Source organism: Mandrillus leucophaeus, unplaced genomic scaffold (genome assembly GCF_000951045.1).
Source record: "Mandrillus leucophaeus isolate KB7577 unplaced genomic scaffold, Mleu.le_1.0 Scaffold26, whole genome shotgun sequence".
NCBI lineage: Eukaryota > Metazoa > Chordata > Mammalia > Primates > Cercopithecidae > Mandrillus > Mandrillus leucophaeus.
Genome location: NW_012102698.1, coordinates 3,687,173 through 3,711,466, shown reverse-complemented (window position 1 = coordinate 3,711,466; position 24,294 = coordinate 3,687,173). Strand labels below are relative to the sequence as shown.

General features: G+C 41.1%; 1 protein-coding gene across 1 annotated transcript in view; it reads right to left on the bottom strand.

Annotated features, from left to right (window-relative positions):
• Nucleotides 1-6,098: 6,098 nt before the first annotated feature.
• Nucleotides 6,099-24,294, bottom strand: part of ATXN10 (ataxin 10) — a 191,522-nt gene continuing 173,326 nt past the window's right edge. The window contains exons 11-12 of the mRNA XM_011984069.1: nucleotides 7,790-7,977; nucleotides 6,099-7,302 (exon numbers count right to left, since the gene is read on the bottom strand). Of these exons, the coding sequence (XP_011839459.1) occupies nucleotides 7,300-7,302; nucleotides 7,790-7,977 (191 nt within the window). The 3' untranslated portion in view covers nucleotides 6,099-7,299. The remainder of the gene's footprint in view (nucleotides 7,303-7,789; nucleotides 7,978-24,294) is intronic.

The window sequence follows — 24,294 nt, the reverse complement described above, 5'->3', positions numbered from 1 at the left end:
CACTGATTTCTTAATTTTGGTTATATTTTTCCAGTTCAATAATTTTCATTTGGTCCCCCTGTTACAGTGTGTCCCTTCTTTTGCTGACATTTCCAATATTGTCCTTGGTCTCTTTAAACATATTGAATAAAGTCATTAGAAATTCCTGCCTAAAGACTCCACTATCAGGAGCCCCTCTATGTTTGTTTCTATTTGTTATCGTTTCTTTTGACTTTCATATCGTGTTGTCTTGTCACCTATTTTTCAGACAACATGTATGAAAAATTATGCAGATAATGTAAGACCAAGGGTTGGTGCCGTTTTCCTGAGATTTCTGTTGCTAGATGCCTGGGTGAGCAGTACTCCAGGATGTAGTGTATGACATCACACGTCATAGCACGCAAGGGGAACTTTAGTTCAGTTTCTGGGGTGGAAATGTTTGGAAACCGAGTGTGGTCTCTGGGAGGAACTACTTCTGGTTCACTGTGACACTTCTGACTCAGCCCACTGGGTTCCCGCCTGTAGCAATGGAGGTTCACCAGTACAGCATCCCATTGTCTTGGCTCCCAGGATTCTCATGAGCATTCCTTGGCCTCTCAGCTGCTCTGCCTCCTCCTCTGAAATGAAAAATACTCTCAGAGGAAACAGCAACCCAAATACACTTATCTTCCTGGGCCTCTTTTCACTCCCAGACCCTGGCCCTGTAATTTCTCCCTGTGTCTTGCTAGCTCCCAGGTGCCTTTAAGCAGCAGCTGAAACTATTCTGACCCGTGTTTCAGTTGCCTTCAGAGAGGTTTGGTCAGAACTACCTAGTCAATCACCACTAGATTTGGAAGTGCCTTTTCTTTTCTAATATGATTACTTCTCTGAGACAAATCTTCTTTAACCCTTTATCTTCCTTCCTTGACCTCCCACAGTATGCTACCTAAAACAAAGATAAGGCTTTATGCCCTAAGATGTTCACTGCAGCATTTCTAACGATGAGAAGCCGAAAGTAAAGTGTCTAACAAGAACGGAATGGTAGCTGGGTGCAGGGGCTCACACCTGTAGACCCAGCTACTCAGGAAGTTGAAGTGGGAGGATCAGTTGAGCCCAGGAGTTCAAGGCTGCAGGGAACCAAGGCTGTAGCATTAAATTTCAGCCTGTGTGATAGAGCAAGACCGCCTCCCCACCCAATACATAAATATATAAAAAAGAGAAGGGGATGCTCAAGTCTACTATGGTACGTTTTTGTGATAAAGCCATTAGAATTTTTTGAGGGGTCTCTAACATATTGAGGAGCCTCATGCTCTTATGTCGAGAGCAAGTTTAGACTGTGGGTCACACGCTGACAGCAGACCTCCTTCACTAGTCTTTCTACAGCCTCACCCTCATCTCATTGATTTCCATGGCTTCACATCATCTATACATAAAACCAATGATTCCAAGTATATATTTCCAGTGCTGATCTGTCTTCTGAGCCCTAGTTTATAGGTTCAACTACTTTTAAAATCATCACCACTTGGATGTCTCAAAAGCATCTCAAACTTCATTTGCCCAAAATGGAATTCTGGATTCTCTTTGCTACAAATGAAACATACACAAGAACTAATCTTCACGCTGAACTTTTCCACCCCAGTGAATGGACAATCAACCACCCAGCTGTTCAACAGATCTTAGGAGCTACTCTTGTTGACTTCACGCACCCCACCCTCAACTAGTCCTACGGATCCTCCCTCAGACACATAGTTCCAACTCAAGTCTTTCTCTCCATTTCCACTGCCACCATGCTTGTCTGGATCACTGTCATCAACAGCCCCAGACGCAATTTCTCTACTTTCATTCTTTCTCCTCTCCATTTTCCACACAGCAGCAAGAATAGTCATTTAAAATTGCAAGCGTAATCTTCACACTTCTCTGCTAAAATTGGCTCAATACCCCCGCGATGTACTTCCAGCAAAATTCGAATTCCTCCCATGGCCTTGAAGACCCTGCATGATCTGACTCCTGCTGTCCCCTCTGATCTGGTCTCATGATGTTCTCCCTGGGCCACCAGGCACTGGGCCCAATGGCCACCCTCCTGGTCCCTGACCAAGTGAAGCTTTTCCAATCTTGGGGCCTCTGCACTTGCTGCTCCCTATTCCGGGACACTTCTCTGATTCTTTGCACAGCTGGCACGTTTTCAACCTTCTGGCTTTTGCTCAAAAAGAACACCCCAGTTACCATCAACTTGCCTATTTTCTTCATGGCACTTACTACAATATGCAATGCTCTTGTTTTATGTATTTGTTCACTTATTACTAACTTTCTGTCACCCTCACCAGAAGATAATCTTTATGAGAGCAGAGGCCATGTTTGTCTTGTTCACTGTTGTATCCCCAGTGCATGGTACAGTCCTTGAGGGGGAAACTTAGGCTCAGAGTGGTTAAGCAACTTGCTCAAGGCCACAGCTGGCAAGTGAAGTTGAGATTTGAACTTGGGTTTTTCTAATTGCAAGCCTATGTTCTTCCCATAACACTCTCCTTGCTTTACATCTGATACGGTTTGGATTTGTGTCCCTGCCCAATTTTCACGTCCAACTGTAATCCCCAATGCTGAAGGGGGTCCTGATGGAAGGTGACTGGATCACCTAGGTGGATTTCACCCTTGCTGTTCTCATGATAATGAGTTCTCACAAGATCTGGTTGCTTAAAAGTGTGTAGCACCCCATCACCACCCTCACTCTCTTCCTCCTGCTCCAGCCACGTAAGACGTCCTGCTTCCCCTTCTGCCATGATCTTAAGTTTCCTGAGGCCTCCCCAGCCACACTTCCTGTATAGCCTGCAGAGCCATGAGTCAATTAAATCTCTTTTCTTTATAAATTATCCAGTCTCAGGTAGTTCTGTATAGCAATGCGAGAACGCACTAATACAACATCCAAAGCCACAGTCCAGGCATTTCTGCTATATTAGTTTTCCACGATTCTGGGAAAAGAAACTATCTATTTTTTCTCACTCATTCTCTTCCAATTAACTATACCAATTAGTCACTAAGCATTAACTGCTGTGTGACCTTGAGCATAACTTTTCTGTGACTCAACCTCCTCATTCATATAATGGGATTAATGCCAGGATTAAGCACTTTACACACAGTCACTTGCTTGTTCTCTCACGTGCTCTGATAAGGCAGGTGGTATTATGAGCTGCATTTTCAGTGGGGCTGGACATGAGAAAATGGAGACACCCAGAGCTTATGGAACCTGCCCACGGTTAAGCAGGAGAAAGAGCAGGGACTGGAACCCAGAATTCTAGCTTCAGAGCTGATATTTTTGGCCAATACACTTTACAAAGTGGTAGAAAAATTAAATCCGTATGATAAAAATTACCTAAGCCCTTGCTTTGGTGATATGAAATAAGCATAGAAATTTGTGAGTGAATGAATAATGTATATGATGTTGTTTAAACAAAAAGAAACATTTAATATGTTTCTAATTTAAGCAAGAATAAATAATTATGGAAAACTATGAAAATTAATTTCCACTGACAGCAGTGTCTCTGGTTGAGATGAGGAGAGTCTGAGGGATGAGTTAATACCATAACCACGATGTTTACGGCAAAAGCTTAAAAATTCATGTATATTGTGGATAGTAAATCAAATTCATACTGTGAAATATCACATAATATGTGACCTCAAAATATAAATAAATACATAAAGCGTGTAGGGAAGAGGAAAACAGATATTGTGTCATACAAACACAAGAAAAAAATCTGAATTTTGAAACAAGGTTTTCAATTGATTTTATGTGAACAAGCCAACACGGCTGAAATGATCAGAACCTCGGACAGCACCGAGAGGGCGGTTTCGTCGTTGTTGCCCCCCTGCTGCCCTACAGGCTAGGTTTTACATTAGATCTTAAAAACGTTAAGGTTCTTCCTCAGCTTTTCTGCATTTAAAAATTCTGCCTCAATTCTACTGCTTCACATGTGAAGCACTTATGTGTAGAACTTACTGACGATGAAAGATTTTTAAAAAAGTTTTCTTTGGCAAAAACACTGGCATTTTTGTTCTAACATCTTTGTTTATTCATTCAATGACAGAAATTAAAGGACAGTAAAAAAATCATTTTAAGGCCAGGCGCAGTGGCTCATGCCTGTAATCCCAGCATTTTGGGAGGCCGAGGAGGGCGGATCATAAGGTTAGGAGTTTGAGACCAGCCTGGAAACACGGTTAAACCCTGTCTTTACTAAAAATACAAAAATTAGCCAGGCATGATGGTGCATGCCTATAATCCCAGCTACTCAGGAGGCTGAGGCAGAAGAACCGCTTGAACCTGGGAAGCAGAGGTTGCAGTGAACCAAGATTGTGCCACTGCACTCCAGCTTGGGCAACAGAGCAAGATTCTGCCTTGAAAAAAAAAATCATTTAAATAACATTTAAATGTCATGTATTATCAGGGCAGCACATGAATGACTTCAAAAGAGAATGGATATAAGATGCACAATAAAAACATTAATTTTTGATTTAAAGACGTACTAATTGGTAGCCCAAATCACCTCAATCATTTTTTCTATATCCCACTTTGCAAAGGACATGTTTTAGCAGTTTCCAAAGCCTGTGCTTAGATTGTGAAGTTACTGAACAACAACAAAAAAATGCATCTCAATGTTAGCTCCTAAAAACAAAAACAAAAACAGAACCACAAAACCAGGACGTTGCATTAGTGCCTTCTCGCATTGCTATACAGAACTCCCTGAGACTGGATAATTTATAAAGAAAAGAAGTTTAATTGGCTCATGGCTCTGCAGGCTATACAGGAAGCATGGCTGGGGAGGCCTCAGGAAACTTAGGATCATGACAGAAGAGGAAGCAGGCATGTCTTACAAGGCTGGGGCAGGAGGACAATGAACAAATATTAATAAATCCTAACAGTTTAGTAAACTGGCCCTTGAAATCTATGGGGTATTGGTTCCAGGACCTGCTCACTTGGATGCCAAAATCTATAGATGCTCAAGTCTCTGATATGAACCTTCATAGTATTTGCATATAATCTACCCGCATTCTCCCACATACTTTAAATCATCTCCAGATTACTTGTAACACCTAATAAAATGTAAATGCTATGGACATAGTTGTCACCCTGTATTTTAAAATCTGTATTGTTTTTTGTTGTTGTACTACTATTTTATTTTTCCTGAGTATTTTCAATCCCTAGTTGGTTCAATCTGTGGATACAGAACCTGTGGATACAGACAGCTGACTGTTTTAAGATTGCAAAAATAAGTATTTTTGCAATCTTCACATCCGTTGTTAAAGTATTAAAAAATAATCACTCTGCAAATATTCGGACTCAGTATCAAGCTGAGGAGCCTTCCCCTCTATCTTTTAAAGTGAAGCCAGCTAAAAGCTTTGTCAGCTTGCTCTTGAAAGCAATAATATGGTCACAAAACTTGCTGTGACCATTCTGTCTCTTTACAAATTCTGTAAGGCTGGCCTGCTTTTTTCTTCCTTCTAAATGACTGATTGAGGTGGTGATTAATCCTCTATAGCATGTAAAACAAGGTTCTCAGGAGCTTCGAGTCCACGATAGAGGACAGGGAAGCTGTTGTGCTCAAGAATTAATCCATCCAAGGGAATCAAAGGCAGCCACAATGCAGTCATCAGCATGTTTTCACTATGCAAGCCCCACACTTCCTACTTAGAAAACACATAACCATTACCCCATTCTGTATTCTCACAAGGCTCCCTTTTATTTATTTGTGTTTGTTATTATATAGCTCATACCGACAAGTTTGTGTGATTCCACTGGTGTGCACACATCCATTGAGACAGGAAAAAAAGAAGTGTCTATTGCAAACTTGTTAAAAGGGAAAAGGGACTCCCACTGTTTTTTCCCTTTGGCCAGCCTTCTATTTAGAGGACAGAGCTTTAACTCTTTATGTCCCAGAAGAGAATGACTCCTTTGTGTAATTTTACTTTCGCAAGCGCTTCTTTACTGATGGAAAGTCATAAATGAGAGAAAAACGTTATTCATAGATTGCTGCAATCCTAGAAGCTGATGTGTCTTCAGAGTTACACGGAGTACATTAGATAGCACATGGGAAAACTTTTATTTTCATTCTCAACATGCTTAAGCTATTTTTACAAATCAGTTAAAGTATGCCTACACAAAGCTTAGAAGCATTTTATTTGGGAGCAATCAGTATTTTTGTAAAAACTTTTGGACAGGTCTTTACTGTTTTTATTTTGGAAGGTTCAACACGAACTGTGCAAAATCTCTGGATATATTGTTTGGTGATGTGGCTGTTGAAGAAGATAATATATTTTAAGCATTCACAACGTGACCTCCCCCTAGAGCTTTTATTAATAATATGAATGATCTGGATTCAGTGAGTTCAGTGGTCATTTAATCCACTCCTACCTCTCATACAGCAGATAGACAGACAGATGAACAGACAGACAGATAACTAGATGTCAAACAAACTCCTGCTCCCTAAAAGTACTTTTGTAATTCCAGTGAAGACGTGGCTAAAACTGAGTGGCACCTTTATGAGACTGGTGCTTTTTAAATCAAAGAAGACAGAAATGTACCTTTAATGCTATGGCGCTGCACCAGAGCAGAACATCAGCTATTCCTCCCCCATGACAGAGGCATGAAGCCGGGGAGGACACAGGCATTCACCCTGACACAGAATGGGGCCTGGGATGTCGACTTCTGGGACGAACTGGAACAAGAAGAGTTAAGTGCCCACATGTTCTCTCACCAACCTCACTCCCTGCCACATTCCAAAGGGATAGGGCTCAGTGACAAGACAGCCCAGTACCTAAAATGAAGAGGGAGGGTTCTTGAATTAATTAACTGGAAATGAGTCTTGTCAATGTTTTGGAAAGGCAGAGGGGTGAAAAGAGATTGGTAGAATTAATCACAGTGAGAAACTACTTCAACTGCCTGCCAGAGTTCAGAAAACCCAATGAGAAGAGGAATATAAAGAATGATGCTGAGTTGCCATCTGAAGGGACAAACACAGTCCAAGCCAATGTCCAAGTTTTGTCAAATAAGGGTTGTGCCCTCCAAGAGACTGGTTTATTATCTGCTGTCACAGTAAGTACAATATATTCTTTAAATGCATGTTCTATCCAGGGGGACAAAGGCAAACCACAAAGTTACATTAATGCAAAGAAACAAGAGAACGCTCAGTTACTTCCACTTCTAGCTTATACACATTAAACTCCACTACCTAAAAAATTCCTAAGTTCCCGAATTTGTACTTATAAATCTTCAAACACTTGCGATTTCACATACTGCAGAAGATGAAAAATCCATGAAACATATTCCAAATATTCAGGTATTTGGATGCAGTTCATTCACTAAGAAGAAAAAAGAAAGAAATGCAGATATAACAAATCTATTTACAAGATTCATCAGACAAAGGGGAAAAAAACCCAGAACTTTGGTCAGTGATCACAAATAACTTAGAGAAACCTGAAACAATTCATGCAATAGTATTCAAGGAGTTTTGTTTTTTAAACTACAGTGAACATTAACTATCTTTTAAAGAAAATCTAATTCCTATGAGTAACTTACTTTTACACCATGTATACATTTTGATACGCCTTTTATATGTCTCACCCAGAATGAGTTTGAAATTTTATCTGTTTTAAGAAAATGGCAGCATAAAGCCATAACAAAAAAACTGTTTGCAGCTATCTTTAGGGCTTTCCTCGGTAAACCACTAGAGAGGGCACAATTCTCCTATCCATATTCTTACAAAGAGCCTCGTGCTTGAAGCAACGGGGAAGTGGAAACAGCTTTCTACAAACCAAAGGGAAGGACAGTTCCCTTGAGGGTACTTACTGGCTTAGGGGTATCTCTAGTAGATTTCAGGATCAGCTTTTCGCCCTTCTTTTCAACTTCAAAACCCACTTTTTTAAGTAGGGATGCATCTGCCAGCCCCTGTTCCTCCATCTTTGCAATCAGATCTTGGTTTTGGCTGTTGTCTTCAGTAAGGTTTCGGATGGCGTATATCACCCACTGGGTCAGAACTGGAGCCAGAGTGAAGGAATGTGACAACATACTTTCCTGTTTGATAACTTCACATAAGAATTATCAGAAAAGGAGTAGAGGAGCACAGAAACACGGAACATCCGGGATCAATTAACAGGTTTTCTTGAGGATGCATTCTCTGAATATGCATCTAAACTGCAAACACATTAAAAAGAGGCAATGCATGCATACGCACATATACATCCAACATGTGTGTGTGATGTCCAGCCACTGGCACCCGGAGATATTTACTCAGTATTTGTTGAATGAATGAACAAGGAAGCAAAGTCTTAGAATAGCTCAAACTGAAGTTTATGAACCCAAGAACACACACACAGGCAAACGTGTGTGCGTGCACACACACACATTCCTTTGTTGAATAATTATGTTACTGACTCACTAGGGAAAGAATAAGAGGAGCACTAAAGAATCAGTCACAAAGATGTCAGGTTAGAATCAGGAAAATCATCTTGTTTAATGGGAGCCCAGTTAGAAATAAGAATTGTTTCCTAGGAGTCACCATGGAATTTCCCGCATTCAGTATTCTAAAGATGAAGCTGGAAGGCCTTTGAAGGATTTGCTGTGTTTAGTTTGAATACTCAGGCTCCTGAAAGCATCAGGGCTCACTGTGCCCAAGTGCTCACCTGGCACGTTCCGCTTGGCAGGAGACCAGAGACAACCTACGAAGACTGGGATAGCATCGCCACATTACTGAGTAGGGCATTTGATTTAATCACCAAGAGCCGTGTAAACTTCATGCAAGCATTAAATTGCTATTATATGTAGTTCTATAAAGGACTGTATAAAAACTACTGCAGGGACCAGTCTTCAGTGGTTGGATTCAGGGACATACATAACAGACTGCCAAGAGAGGCTGTGTCCCTACTGGGCCTGGCACCCAATCTAGGGTGGAATAAACACTTTTCCAAAGAAAGAGGCCTCCCTGCCCATGAGCAGATAAAGGCATGAAGTCAAACAAGTCCTGTCCCCTGATGATTACCAGATGCTTCCCACTCGGGCATTGCCAATGCCAGAACCAGGGCGTCAGTGTCCCCACAAGGTATCAAACCCTAGAGCTAAAGAGCCAAGTCTTCTGATCTTGTCCTGAATGCCCCTGTGCAACGCTGTGGACCAGTTCTGAGACATTTCTAGCTCCCCCAACATGGCATGGGAACACGGAGAAAACTTTGAACATTCATAAAGCAGGTGCTCTTTCCTGTAGTATCTGGGAAAGAAAATGAGTCCAACAGTCTCTCTCCCTAGTTCAACAGCCTCAAAAGAAAACAGTAAAAATGACTGTCCAATGAAGTCAGACAACTGAAATATACTAAACACGGGCAGCTGTATGCTCAGGAAGAGTTTTTGGGGCTTTAAAAAGGTTGCTCCATCTTAGTCCCTCCAATACCCACCCGGTGAGCTGGCCCAGGGTCCTCTCCGCTTCCCCACTCACAGCACTTAAGCTCCTGGCCTGGGTCTCCCAGCTCCTCCACGGCAGGGGCTGTGGTCGTGTGTTCCTGGGGACTTGGGCCTCGACATGGAGCCTGGCACAAAGCAAAGGACCAACCAGCATGTGCTGAGTGAATGACCTGCTGGTCTTTGGAGGTTTAGCATCAAAACCACTGGTGGGTATAAATGACTGACCTTTTCCAGATGGCAGAGAAAAGGACTGTCAGTGCCCAGCTGATGCTGCTTCTATAATCAGTCATCTGTCTATGGTGGGGAAAACGTTCTCATTTTGTCATTTATCTGTCATTCTCTTGTGACAAAGTCCAGGTCCTTTATATGCCTGCATTTCTTTTCTGGAGACAGAACCTATTCAAATATTCAAATGCATAAATCTTAAATTTGAATATCCACCTCTTTTCCATGATCACTGAACCCCCACTTTGTGCCAGCATAGAGAATAAAGATAATGAACCCCGGTATCAAGCACTTACAACATATTCGTGAATTTCTCAACAATGAATTATTTGAATTTCACACCCAGGATGTCACTGGCAATATACAAATTCATTTTCTCACTTTTTGTAGGAAAAGGAGGAGTCAGAGATTATTAGGAGAACTGACTCAAGGAGCAAGAAATATATGTATAAGACTGGGGAATTTTTGTTCATGAGTATAATTCCCTAATGGTAAATGAAAGAAGCATAACAATTCTTTCTGAAACATCCTGGTTATTCACTTAAATATAATTAAAGTAGGAAACTTGAAATTCCCAATAATGCATTCAGACCTCCTGAGATCAGAGGGGTGGTTGGCTCAGAAACTGAAGAGTCTGCTGCCAGCACCGTCACTGCCAGCAGCAAACACAGGATGTCTCTGGAGGAAAGGGACTATCAAAGTGCTCCACTCCAGGGCACGTGAGACCCCGCCAGACGGCCCCTACCAACCTCTCCTGCCAGACACCCTCATCTCTCAGGTTCTGGCAATGTCACAATGCTGGCCTCGCCTCTGTCTTTGCACACACAAATCCCTGACCTGGGATGTGCTTTCCTCACTGCTGCTTCTTTTCTCATGGGGCACACTTAGGCTTCGAGACTCAGCAAAGTATCACAGTCTCCCGGAAGCCTTCCCTGTCTAAGCTACCCCGCGACACCTGCTTAAATTAGGTGCACCTGCTGTCTGTTGCCAATGCAGTCTCTCTTTTTTTTTTTTTTTTAACAGTTCTCATCACACTGCACTGTACTCATCTGTTTATGAGTTTGTGAGCTCCTCGAGCGCAGGAGTCCCATCTAATTGACTTCGATATCCTAGCACCGAGTCTAGTTCCCAGCACAAGCTGCATGTTCAATAAGTACTTATTGAAATTGTATCTTGAAAGCCTAGGCTCAAGTGATCCTCTTGCCTCAGCCTCCTGAATAGCTGGGACTACAGCCACCGTGTCTGGCCTTATTGAAATTATGTAAGCTATGACTCTTTGTTTATATTTCTGTATGCCCTAATGCACTGTGAACCCCTCGCAACAAGCCCAGTGGTACTCACTTCTCTGTGCTCTGTCCCTAGCGTGGTGCTGGGAAATGTTTGCTAAATGAACAAATGCAAGCATGCTCTCTCTCATTCACCACGTGGGTGGGGCCACGGTGGCAGTGCAGCGACCCACAGGCTGTGTTTTTGCCTCCTGTTCTTGGTGTGGTTTCCCGACCCAGGGCTTTTTAGCGTTTGAGAGATTAGATGAAAGTAAACCGATATAAACGCAACCCAGGCAAGGAGGCTGGACTGCGTAAATAAAAGGTCCACAACAACAAAACACCAGAATTCCCATGTAGATGGGAGCAAAGGGTGGATTTTAATCTGTTCATCTTGGGGTTGGAGGGCAACATTTCTATCACATTTTGTGAAAATACTGTTATCATGGTATTTTAATAGCAACCCACCCTTAAAGTGTTTGGTAGCTAATTTCCGTAGAATACAAACTTACACAATGCCCGCTTTATGTATAAGACAAGCGGAGCACAGAAAGAATGCGACTGAAGAAAAGCCCTCTTGGAGATGAAGGGTTGCCAGGTGTCTCCCCCAAACAGGGGCACCGCCTGCAGCTGGGGTGACAGGTCCTGCTCCGCCCTCTGCAGCCCCAGGCTTCAGGCATACTACCTCAGGAGCAAAATATGATAGTCCAGTATTTCACAAGGAGCAGATTCTTGGCATAGCCACTGACCTGACAACCTAACGGAAGAAGCACTGAAGCCCAAAGCAGAAAACGCACTTTTGTCTTCTTCCAAAATTAGTACCAAAGTGCAAAAAGATGTAAGTGAAGGAAGTGTGAAAGGCTGAGAAGAAATAGGGCCACAAGACCACTCTGGAATCAACCCCTTTTCAGGGCCTTGAAAATCAGAAATAACAACCTTGCCAATAATAGTAAACCTCAATACTTTTCATTTAAATATACATTTAATACTCTCACGTATTTTAAGTGAAATTCATCTTTCCTTCCGGTTTAAGGAGGACTTCATGAAGGCAGAACCCCTGTGCATTCTTCTTAGGTAGACGAGAAGTTTGCTCCACTGCCCCCTCTAAGTGAGCACCAACATTTTGGGGTTTGTGTTGTCTATCTGGAAATCAAATACTACACAAACCTCCTCTAATCTGTTCCTATTTCCAGTGAGAACATTTTAGCACTGCTGTCTTGGGTTCTAGACTTAATCGTAATCACAAAATCAATTTTTCATAGTTGTTTCTTTCACGAAATTTGAGTTGAAAATAAAAACATTGTAAAATACAGCCCTAGAGAGCGTGTCTGGTCCACAGCCCTGGGTCATGAATATGCATGCCACTCCTTGTTAGAGTGCAGCCTGTGCAGACCTAGACAGTCTGAAGTGTCACGAGAGAGATTAAAGCAAGTCTCAGTTAATATTCACATTGCCCTCTTGTTCCCTCTCTAAAGGGACAGAGAGAAAGAAAGAGTAGGGGAGAAAATTAAACATCTTCTAAAGTCTCTAATCCTACCAACATCTGAAGTGCTTTATTGTATGCTTAGCTTTAGAAAGAGAGCTTCTAACGTTTCCATAGCTACTACAAATAGAAGGCATGAGCCTGTTTGTTGCAAAACTGCCTTGAAAGAACCCTGCAATCAGCACTAGAGCGGGACTTGATGGCGCTGGCCAGCTCTTCAGCAGGGGACTCTGGGGTCTTGACCCAGGCCACCAAGACCACAGCGTCAGTAAAGCACCTTGTACTGCTGAATGGCCGAGGCAGCACTGCACTGGGCCTCAGCTGGTTCAACACACGGCGCAACACTAAACTGGGTGGTCTTGTACCAGCAAGGGGATAAGATATTCGCAGGGGAGAAGAACATAGGCTGGGAAACAGCATGATACAGAAAAACAATCCATGGTAAGGGTTTTAATGACCAGCAGATTGATGTGCCAAGCTCACTTTTAAAGTACAGTCGGGTAAGCTGAAATGTTAGAACTGGAATTGTCTGATGAGACAGATTCCATCAAGCTAAACTATTCTTTCAGCTATCAAAATCAGTGCTACTTAAAGTCCTGTACATCATTAAATGTAGACTCCAGGGCGACAGGAACTCTGTTCTGGTCACTGCTCTGTCGCTGTTTAGAAGACTGCTAAGAACAGGGGTCAGCAAATCATGGCCTGTGCTTTTTATGACAGCAAACTAAAAACAGTTTTAATATATTTAGATGATTGGAAAAAAATCTGAAGAATACTGATTTCTGACACATGAAAATTATTTGAAATTCAAATGTCAGTATCCGTAAATAAAGTTCTACAGCACACAGCCACGCCCATCACTTGCCTGTGTCAGCGGCTGCTGTCACACTGCAAGGGCAGGGTGGAGGAGCTGCCAAGAGATAGCACAGCCTGCAGAGCCAAAATATTTACTATGTGGCCCTTCACAGAAAAGGTGTGCCAACTTCCGGCCTAGAACATGGGAAGCACCAATGAATATTTGTTGAATTAATAAATAAACAGGCCAGGAGCAGTGGCTCACGCCTGTAATCCCAACACTTTGGGAGGCTGAGGTGGGTGGATCACGAGGTCAGGAGTTTGAGACCAGCATGGCCAACATGGTGAAACCCCATTTCTACTAAAAATACAAAAAAATCAGCTGGGCGTGGTGGTGAGCTGCCTGCAGTCCCAGCTACTCGGGAGGCTGAGGCAGGAGAATCGCTTAAACCCGGGAGGCAGAGGTTGCAGTGAGCCGAGACTGTGCCACTGCACTCCAGCCTAGGTGACAGAGCAAGACTCTGTCTCAAAAATAAGTAAATAAATAAACCAACCCTAAAAAGTAATGGCATTGAAAAAATATGCATTATGTAAATTAAAATGATTTAAATGTGTTAAAAGACTTTTCATGATGTTCTGATATATATGGACTTTATTTATAATATCTGTATAACAGATACATATATTATATGTAATATGTGTATTTAGTTTTTGCATCCAGGATATATATTTTAAAACTCTTTTTAGATAACAAACCCATGAAGGCAAGGGATTTGTGTATTGCAGGGCTTTCCAAAGTACACTGTGGAGCAGGGAGAGGCACACAATTAGAACCTCTCCCAGAGCTGGCCTGCACAGAGCACGGTCAGCACCGGCAAGCCTACTCCACCCAGGCTTTTACAAACCTGTGTAATTATCTGCCCTGTTAGAAAAAGGTTTTCCTAGATGAAGATGCTTCACAAATCCCTTGTCACACCTAAACAAATATCTTCTCGGACCATGGTAAAAATGTAGAGTTTTTTAGAGTGCAAAGTAGTAGTTCAGTTTAAAAACTGTTCTCAAAATGTGTTATATTGCTACAAACCAAAATACTTTAAAATATGCCAATTTCTGTCAGCCAAAGAAGAAAACACGCCAAGAGTGTGGCCCTGAAAAGGCAAGCCCCTCACCCCATCTCACCCCAGTGCATTCCCAGGGGAGTGTCCTCAATGACCTTGTCCCTGTTCTCTGAGAACTTTCTTACTGAGAGGAAAAAAGACACTTCCCAAAGTGCTGCCCAGGGAGCCCTGGGCTTCCTGGAGTTTCATGGGACTCGTGCTACCCGTTGGGACCACCTCCTTAAAAAGAAGAGCTCCCGCTCGCAGGGTGCTGGAGAGTAAGGCAGGGGGCTGGAGAGAGGGAGGGGGCCAGACAACATGGAGGTCCTGGGGCAGCGATACATCTGAAGATCCCCTTACTTTTGCAAGGGGCCACAAATTTTTCAGAATAAACTCAAATGTCAAGAGATATTTTCATTGCTTTCTAAAGTTCATTTTACTTCCACCTTCATCTGTCATGATTATTTTTGTTCTCAACTCTCATTTATGTCACTGGTCCCACTGCATACTCTTCTCATTCAGAAAATTAAAGTAGAAGTCTAATTTATGGTGCTGATTCTACACAGGGTCTCCCTGCGTGACGCTGAAAACTGTGTGTGCAATACCCACCACAAACCACCCATTTTGGCTCCCTCTTCCTTCTCTAAATTGTTGGTCTATCTGGTATCTAATTTCCCTCTGAGTTTTTATATTTTAATACGAGAGAACATCTGTGCTTCAAATGTTTCCATGCAGTGCTGTATGTCCTGTTCTATGTTTTGTAGCCTGTTATGCCTTAATAGCATTTAAAAATAAAAGTTAAAATCACGACTATGTATACCCTCCAATTTGCCAATTAATGGCTAATTGCTAATACTGAAAGTGTTAAAATACTAAAAGAAGGCAGAGAAATAATTGTCAGATTTGTATTATAGGTTACAATCTGAAGAATACAGAATAAGATTTGCATTTAATACACACTATAAGAAGGAGCAGTTTCAGTCTTTCCCGAGGGAAAAAACCATCTCAATAACACCCCTGCACTGAAAGCTGAGGCTGCTTCTCGGCTTCTAGGCCATAAGGGAAGTGGTACACAGGCCCCATAAAACACTGCTGAGTTTTGACAGAACTACATTTCATACCTCTGTCCACTAGAGATTTTACCTCTGTGCATAACCCAAATCAGTACTTTATTAAAGATGCTGAAATGAAGGCCAATTCACTGTCCTTGCTTGGCACAATGTACATTTCATAAATCGTAAAGGGAGAGGGGAGATGTTCCTGACTTCACAGGCCTCCTCTCTGAAGCCTGAAACCTCTCTCTCTCTACAAGGCTCACACTTCCTCCACTGCATCTCGTGGGCCTAAACGAAGGGCTGTGGCACCAGTGCGCTGTCCAGGCCTTGCTGGGCGTGTGCTCTCCATCCCTCACCAGTCCCAGATGTGAAAGCTCAAGCGCCCACGCCAGGCAAAAGCAGGACCCATGAGCCCACGGCAGGCAAAGCAGGACCCATGAGCCCGTCCATCTGGCAGTGAAGTCATGGGAAGATGACCTGTGCCCTGCACAATCATCGCACACACTGCCCACTCCAAAAGCTTCTGTGGCCAATGGAGGGCCATGCTCACAGGTACCTCACATTCACGGGGTTTTGGCGGTGAAGGATCCTGTGGCAATGAAACTAATTTTGTACATGACATGCTCTGGAATCATTTTACTGACCACTTCAAAGCACAGCGTGGTACGAAGCAGTCACAGTCTGGCAGCCCCATCACACACAGGTTTCAGGGTCAGAAACAACCAATACCACTTCTAACTTAAACCACACAAAAGGGTTTTGGGGCCATGAAATAGTTCCAGTTGGACTTGGGGCAGCACTCCAATGTCACATCTGAGACTCGGAAGGAGCCACTGTATGCAGCATGGTTAACAGAGTGCCCGGCACACCCATGCACACCGCAGATATTCAGGCCACGGTGCACGAGCTCTGACTCCAGAGAATGTGTACTCACCGTGTGCTCAGACTCCTATCTTACTAGTCCTTGCAGCTCCTGGCTACAGTACGAGTGTTTAAAATATTTGCCCGTTGGTGCCTGGCTTTGATCTACTTATGAAGGGGTAGCTCCCAGAGTTCTGTCAGATCCGGGCTGTAAGGGAGGTGTGATTTAATAAATGCATGTGGATACACAGCCATGATACAATGTCAGCCTTCATGCTGCAGGAGACAGTTGCAGGGGAACAGCATTCTGGGGACAATAAACTTCTAAAGTAAACAACAGGGCTCAGTGTCTCCACACACAACCCGGGACGCTGCCAGTAGCACACTGCCCCGATGGTGGCAGGGGAAGTCCTAACGATAGGGGGATTTATGCATGTGAGTCAATGGAAGCTCAGTAGAAACAGGGGAAGTGTCAGGCCTTGCCTGCCAGGTGAAGAGGATGTTTACCAAGTACCTGGTGATCTCTGGGATCAGTGGTCTGATAATAAGCTGGCCCCACTGAATTTCTGTTCCTGGAGCACACTGCCACTCTCAAGGCAAGTGAAGCTTTGTACATTTAAGTGTCTCTCACAGAAGCCAAGACTGAAAATGAGATTGTCAGTTTACCTTCATAAAATAGTAACACGAGTAAAACTAATAAAAGTAACAGCAGCAGTTGTCACATTCCAGGACACAGGATGTGCCAGGGGCTGTTCTAAGTGTGAAAGCATTCAATCCTCACAAACTCTCTGTGCGGTAGATGTTTGTTACTGTCCTCATTCTACTGATGAGAAAACTAAGACACACAGAGGCGAACATGGCCAAGGTCCCGCAACTGAATGTGTTCAAGGTGGGTTTGGAAATAGGCAGAGTCAGGCTCCAGCATCCGCTCCTCTGATCGCGATGCCACATCGCTGCTAAGTATGCGCCATCGCTGCTAAGTATGCGCCATCGCTGCTAAGTATGCGCCATCGCTGCTAAGTATGCTCTCGTGACCAGTCCATCCAGGGAGACCTCGGGAGGGCAGAGCAGTTCTTCTTCCGTGTTGCTATGACTACACGTTTCTGAGCTATGCCTGCAAACCAGTACAAGGAGCGGTAGGTTTTATGATACATGAAATACATCCTTTTCTCTTCAAAGAAATCCCAAGTGATAAAATAAACTTGCAGATACCAGTCAGAGTAACTATCTCTGCAAAATACCTTTAGAACTAGCTAATAATTCAAAGTGAAATAAAAATTTAGAGCAGAAAAAGTAAACCCACCTAAGTTATGAGACATTAGTGTTCGTCTAGCACTGTTGGTATTTCAAAATTAATGAAGTACAGCCAAGGATCAAAAATAGTTCTAAGTTAGAAAGGATTAAATGAAGAACATGAACAGGGTGGAGCTTCTGGCGATTTAGAACAGGCAAGACACAGCAGGCCCTGAGGAGTCAGGGAGCGCTCTTATGCTGTACACACCAGTGTCTGGGCATTTGGTAGCACTTGCTCCAATGGCATTAGTTACCATGGCCATCCTGACCTGCCTCCTCACCCCGCCTCCCCCGACGCCTCCAGCAGCTCCCAGGAAGTCGGTGGTCAAGGGTAGGGAGGGTTTGCAGGGTGAAGAGGCACAGATACCAGATGCATGCGCTTCCCAAGGACTCTACTATGCTGAAAAGTCAACACAGGAGAGAGGTTCTCATTTCATGCTGTCTGCTTTCCCTTATAACAGTAATAGGTGACTCAAGAGTTACCTGCAGTCTGATTGGATTTCTTTCAACAAGGAGATCTCAATTCTAATTTATCCTCATCAGGGGAGGAACACTACTATATCCATTTAAAGTGAGGACAACCTTCAGCAGAAAGGTATAATACATAAATAACTCCAATATTAATTATAACACTTTATAGACTATTTAAAAGCCAAGTGGTCACGCTGGTGACACTTAGTTTTAAAACTCTCCCTTGATGCATATCCCTCTAACAAATTTCTGAAGTACTGAATATTTCATTTTGGGGAGAAAATTCATTCAATTACAGAAACTTAATACTTTAACACTGTTTTCCTCTTCTCTATAAACAACACACCTCTTGATATTTAGACTGGCATTGGAGCAAGGGATTTAGATATGAACAAAAATTTAAACTGCTAATCTTACATCTGAATGTCTCTCAAGAATTTAATCATGGTCTATTCATTCATTTAACAAATATGAAGGCAAAATGCTCAATACTGGTAAGACAACAGCTAACAGGATAGTCCAGTCCCTGCCCTTGGGGCGTTTACATTCTAGCACTTGCAGAGGCAGGCCCTAAACCAAAAAACAAAGTCTGAAAGGGGTGACAGAGTATAATCACAAGAGGACAACTTGGGGAAAGAGGAGAGTTAGGGAAGGCCTCTCTGAGGAATTAACATCAGAGCTGAAACTCAAAGGATGAAAAGAAGCCAGACCCCTGGAGAGCTGAGGAAGAGGCTGCGGACAGGAGCAGGCCACAGAGCGCCTCCACATGGAGGAACACTGATGAGAAAAACTTGTATGGCTGGGAAGAATGAGTGAGGGAGAGCGGATAAAATGAAGTAGAAGTCAGTCAAAGCCAGCTCTTTCAGGGATTCTTAGGCTGTGGTAAGGAGCTTGCTGTACTGCATTCTAACACAATGAGAACTCATCAAAAGAGCTGAAGTAGAAAAATTAAGAAGCTCGTGGGGGCAGCTGCGTGGAGAGTGGAACAAGGCAACAGGAGTTTATAATGGCGAGAATAAGATTTTGGAATAATACAGACTTGGGTTCAATTCCAGCTCTGCCATTTTACAAGCCGTATGGCTTTGGGCAATTTACACAACTTTACCAAGGCAGTCGTTCCACCTATAAACTTGGACAGGTAGTGGGTACAGGTGACAGAAGGAGGTGTTTGCCATGTGCACAACACACTCAGTGCACCTGAGAGCCATGGGTGCAGTGGAGTTCCAGCACAGGCCCTGGACAGGCTTATAGGCCACCGTGCTCCTCTATTAGGCATATGACTTCACATCCTTTCGCCAATGAGGGGGAGATGAAATGATCTCTCAGTATATCAAATGATAGTACAGAAAAGCGATTATGTTCTTGGGCCTTGTGAGCAGTAAGGTGAGGTTCAAATTGCATTGCCGTTCTGCTGCCAAACAGCTGGTGGTCCTAGCCACTTATAAAACCATTTGCCTAAATTCCCTCCTCTATAAAATGAAGATAAAAATACTGTTTCATAGGATGGACACAAAGAAGAAATAAGATCACAATGCAAGGCACGAAAGAGGCACTCAATGTCAGATATTACTGTTAAACAGACAGAACTGTTTGCTTTTTTTTGACCCTGAAGAATGATTAATTAGAAAACTATACTGTGCTCAGGCCCCTGATGAGGATCTGAGACATACAGGAAAAGTCTGAGGTACAGTTGCTGCCTATATTTTCCTCCAAAATTTTTCTTTTACTATGGTCAAGTACACAAAACATAAAATTTCGCATCCTAACTATATTAAAGAGCACACTTTGGTAGAGTTAAACACATTCACAACAATGTGTGTCTATCACTACCATCCATCTCCGCAACTCTTATCTCATAAACGGAAACTCAGTCCCCATTAAACAGTAATTCCCTTTCTTCCCTCCCCTCAACCGCTGGCAAGCACTCTACTTTCTGTCTCCGTGATTTTGACTACTCTAAGTACCTCTTATAAATAAGCTGACACAGTATGACTGGCTTATTTCACTAAGCATAAGGTCCTCAGGGTTCATCCATCTTGTACTGTGTGTCAGAACTGCCTTCCTTTTAAGGCTGAATCATATTCCATTAAATGTAAAGGCCACATTTTGTTTATCCACTCACCCTTTGGTGGACACCTGGGTTGCTTCTACCTTTCGGCTACTGCACATAATGCTGCTAGGAACATGGTGTACAAATACTTCTTTGAGACACTATTTTCAATTCTTTTGGGTATATACCCATAAGTGGAATTGCTAAATCACATATATAGTAATTCTATCTTTAACTTTTTGGGGACTTGCCAAACCATTTTCCACAATGGCTGCACTATTTTACATTCCCATCACTAATGCATGGGAGTTCTGATTTCTCCACATTCATGCCAAGACTTGTTTTTTTTTTTTTTTCTTGTTTTGTATAGTGGCCTTCTTAATGGGTGTGAGGTAGTATCTCATTGTGGTTTTGATTTGCATTTTCCTCATGATTAGTGATGCTGAGTATATTTTCATGTGCTTCTTGGCCATTTGTATATCTTACTGGAGAAATGTGTACTCAGACTTTTGTCCATTTTTGAATCAGGCTGTTTTATTGTTGTTAAGTTTATGAATTCTCTTTATATTTTAGATATCTGTCCCTTATCAAATAAATAATTTGCAAATATTTTCTCCCATTCTGTGGATTACATTTTTACTCTGTTGAATGATTCTTTTGATGCAAAATATTTTAAAATTTTCATGTGGTCCAATTTGTCATTTTTCCTTTTGCTGTCTGTGCCTTTGGTATCACATCCAATAAATAATTGCCAAATTCAATGTCATGTGAAGTTTCTGCCCTGTATTTTCATCTAAGAGTCTTACATTTAATCCACTTTGAGTTAATTTTTATATATGATGTTAGGTAAGGGTTCAGCTTCATTCTTTTGTACCTGGATACCTAGCTTCCTTAGCACCATCTATTGAAAAGACTGCCTTTTCTCCACTGAATGGTGTTGTCTGTCATCCTTTTCAACAATCATTTGACTACATTTGTGGATATTTACTTCCGGATTCTCTATTCTGTCCCATTAGTCCAGATGTCTTGTCTTTGTGTCAGTAACACACTGTTTTGGTTATTGTAGCTTTATTATAAGTTTCAATAAGTTATTATAAGCTGGAAGTGTGAGTCTTCCAGCTCTGTTCTTCTCATACATTGTTTTGGCTATTCAATGTCCCTTGAGATTCCATATGAAGTTTACAATGGGTTTTTCTATTTCTGCAAAAAATTTCATTGGAATATTAACATGACTTGCATTAAATCTGTAATTGCTTTGAGTAGTATTGACATCTTAACAATATTGTTTTTCAACACATGAACATGGGATGTGTTCCCATTTTTGTCTCCTTTAATTTCTTTCAGCAATGTTTTAGAGTTTTCATGGTACAAGTCTTTCACCTCCTTGAGTTAATTCCTAAGTACTTTATTATTTTTGATGCTATTATAAAAGGAATTACTTTTGTAATTTCCATTCCAGGTCAGTGTTAGTAAATAGAATGCAACTGATTTTTGTGTGTTGACTTTAGATAGTGCTACTTTACTGAATTCATTAAAACATGAGTTTTAATGGTTTTGTGTATGAGGGGGATGGAATCTTTAGAGTTTTCTATAGATCATATAATCCGTGAAAAGATAATTTTACTTCTTCCTCTAATTTGGATGCCTTTTCTTTTTCTTGCTTAATTGGTTTGGTTAGAACTTCTAGTAAGATATTGAATACAAGTGATGAAAGCGGACATCCTTGCCTTGTTCCCGATCTTAGAGAAAAAGTTTTCAGTGTTTCATCATGGAGCATGTTTGCTGTTGATTTTTCACTTGTTGGTTTCTCATGGCTTTTAGTATGTTGAGGTAGTTTCATTATATTCCTAGTATGTTGAGTGTTTTTTTTTAATCATGAAGAGATGGTGGATTTTGTCAAATGCTTTTTCTGCATCAACTGAATCGATCAGGTGTTTCTTTCCCTTCATTCTATTAATGTGGTGTATTACACAGGTCAATTTCAGCATGTTGAACCACCCCTGCATTCCAGGAATAAATTCCATTCAGTCATGGTGTGTAATTATTTTAGTATGCTGTTGAATTCATGTTCATAAAGGATATTGGTCTTTAATTTTCTTGTAGTGTCTCCATCTGGCTTTTGTACCAGGGTAATGCTGGCTTCATAAAATGAGTTAGGAACTGTTCCCTTCTCTTCAATTTTTTGGGAAAAGTTTCAGAAGGATTGGTATTAGTTCCCCTTGAAATGTTTGGTAGAATTCACCAGTGAAGGCATCAGGTTTAGGGCTTTTCTTTGTGAGATTTTTCATTGCTGATTCAATTTTCTTACTAGTTATAAGTCTATCCGTATTTTCTACTTTTTGTGATTTAGTTATGATAGGTTTTGAGTTTCTAGGAATTTGTCCATTTTATCTACATTATCCAAAATGATGGTGTACAATTGTTCACAGTGCTCTCTTCCAACCCTTTTTAATTCTGTAGAATCAGTAGTAATGTTCCTACTTTCATTTCTGATAATTTGAGTCTTCTTTTTTCCTTAGTCCACCTAGTTAAAAGTTGGTCAATTTTTGTTGATCTTTAAAAAACCAACTTTTGTTTTCATAATTTTCTCTATTATTTTTCTCTTCTCTAGTTTGTTTTATTTCTGCTCTAATCTTTACTATCTTACTTTTGCTAGCTTTGGGTTTACTTTGTCTATGTCTTTATCTAGTTCCTTCAACTTTCTTATTTTTTAATGTAAGCATTTATAGTTATAAATTTCCCCCTAAGCATTATTTTTGTTGTGTACCGTAAGTTCTGTTATGTTGTCTTTTAATTTCATTTGTCTCTAAATATTTTATTTCTTCTTTTTTTCTTTTTTTAAAATTTTAATAGAGATGGGGCTTCACCATGTTGCCCAGGCAGGTCTTGAACTCCTGGCCTCAAGTAATCATCTTACTTTGGCCTCCCAAACTGCTGGGATTACAGGTATGAGCCACTGCACCCAGCTGACCTCTAAGTATTTTCTAATTTCCCTTGTGATTTTTTCTTTGATCTACTGGTTAACAGTGTATTTTTTAATTTCCACAAATTTGTGAATATTCCAGTTTTAGTTCTATTTCTGATATCTAACATCATCTAGTTGTGGTCAGAAAAGATACTCTGTATGATATCTTTTAAAATCTATGGAAACTTAATTTGTTACCTAATATATACTCTATCCTGGAAAATGTCTTCTGTGCACTTGAGAAGAATGTATATACTGTTGTTGTAGGATAGAGTGTTCTGTGTATGTCTGTTAGATCTAGTTTGTTTATTAAGTCCTCTGTCTCCTTACTTACCTTCTGTCTGGTTCTTCCATCCATTATTGAGAGTAGGGTAATGAAGATTCCAACTATTACTGTAGAACTGTCTATTTCTTCCTTCAGTTTTTCCTTCATATATTTTGGCCTGTTACTGGTCTGTGCAAATGTTTATATTTGTTGTATCTTCTTACTGTATTGAACCTTTAATATATTGTTTTTGTCTCTTGCAACCTTTATTTGATTTAAAATCATTTTGTCTGATATTAGTCACATCTGCTCTCTCTTTCTTACCATTTCCTTATACCATTTTTCTATCCTCTTATTTTCAACCTATTTGTGTCTTTGGATCTAAACTGAATCTCTTGTAAAGACAGCACAGTTAGATCATGTGTTTTTATCCATTCTGTTAATCTCTGTCTTTTGATTATAAAGCTTGATCCATTTATATTTAAATAATTACTGATAAAGGCTTATTTATGTCATTTTGCTATTTGTTTCCCATATGCCTTATAGCTTATTTCTTGCATTACTGTCTTTTTAGTTTATTTTTTATACTGAAATGTTTAAGCTCCTTTTTCATTTCCTTTTGTGTATATTCTATAGCCTTTTGTGTGTGTGTGTGGTTACCATGGGGATTACATTTAACATTCTAAAGTTATAATACTCTAATTCTAATTTATGCCAGTTTTACTTCAATAACATCCAAAAATGTTGTTCCTTTATAGCTCTGTTTAATCCTTTTGGCTAACATAAAAAAATTATAACCTTATACACTGTTGTACCCCAAAATATAAAGTAGTAATCCTTTTAAATGCATTAGTCTCTTAAAATATGTAGAAAACAAAATGGGAAGTTATAAACTAGTTTGTATATTGCTCATGAATTTATCTCTATTGAGATCTTCATTTCTTCATACAGCATCAAGTTACTGTCTGTTGTCTTCTCATTTCACCCTGCAGGATTACCTTGAGCATTTCTTGCAAGGCAGGTCTAGTGGTAACAAACTCCATCAGCTTTTGTTTACCTGTGAATGCCTCAATTT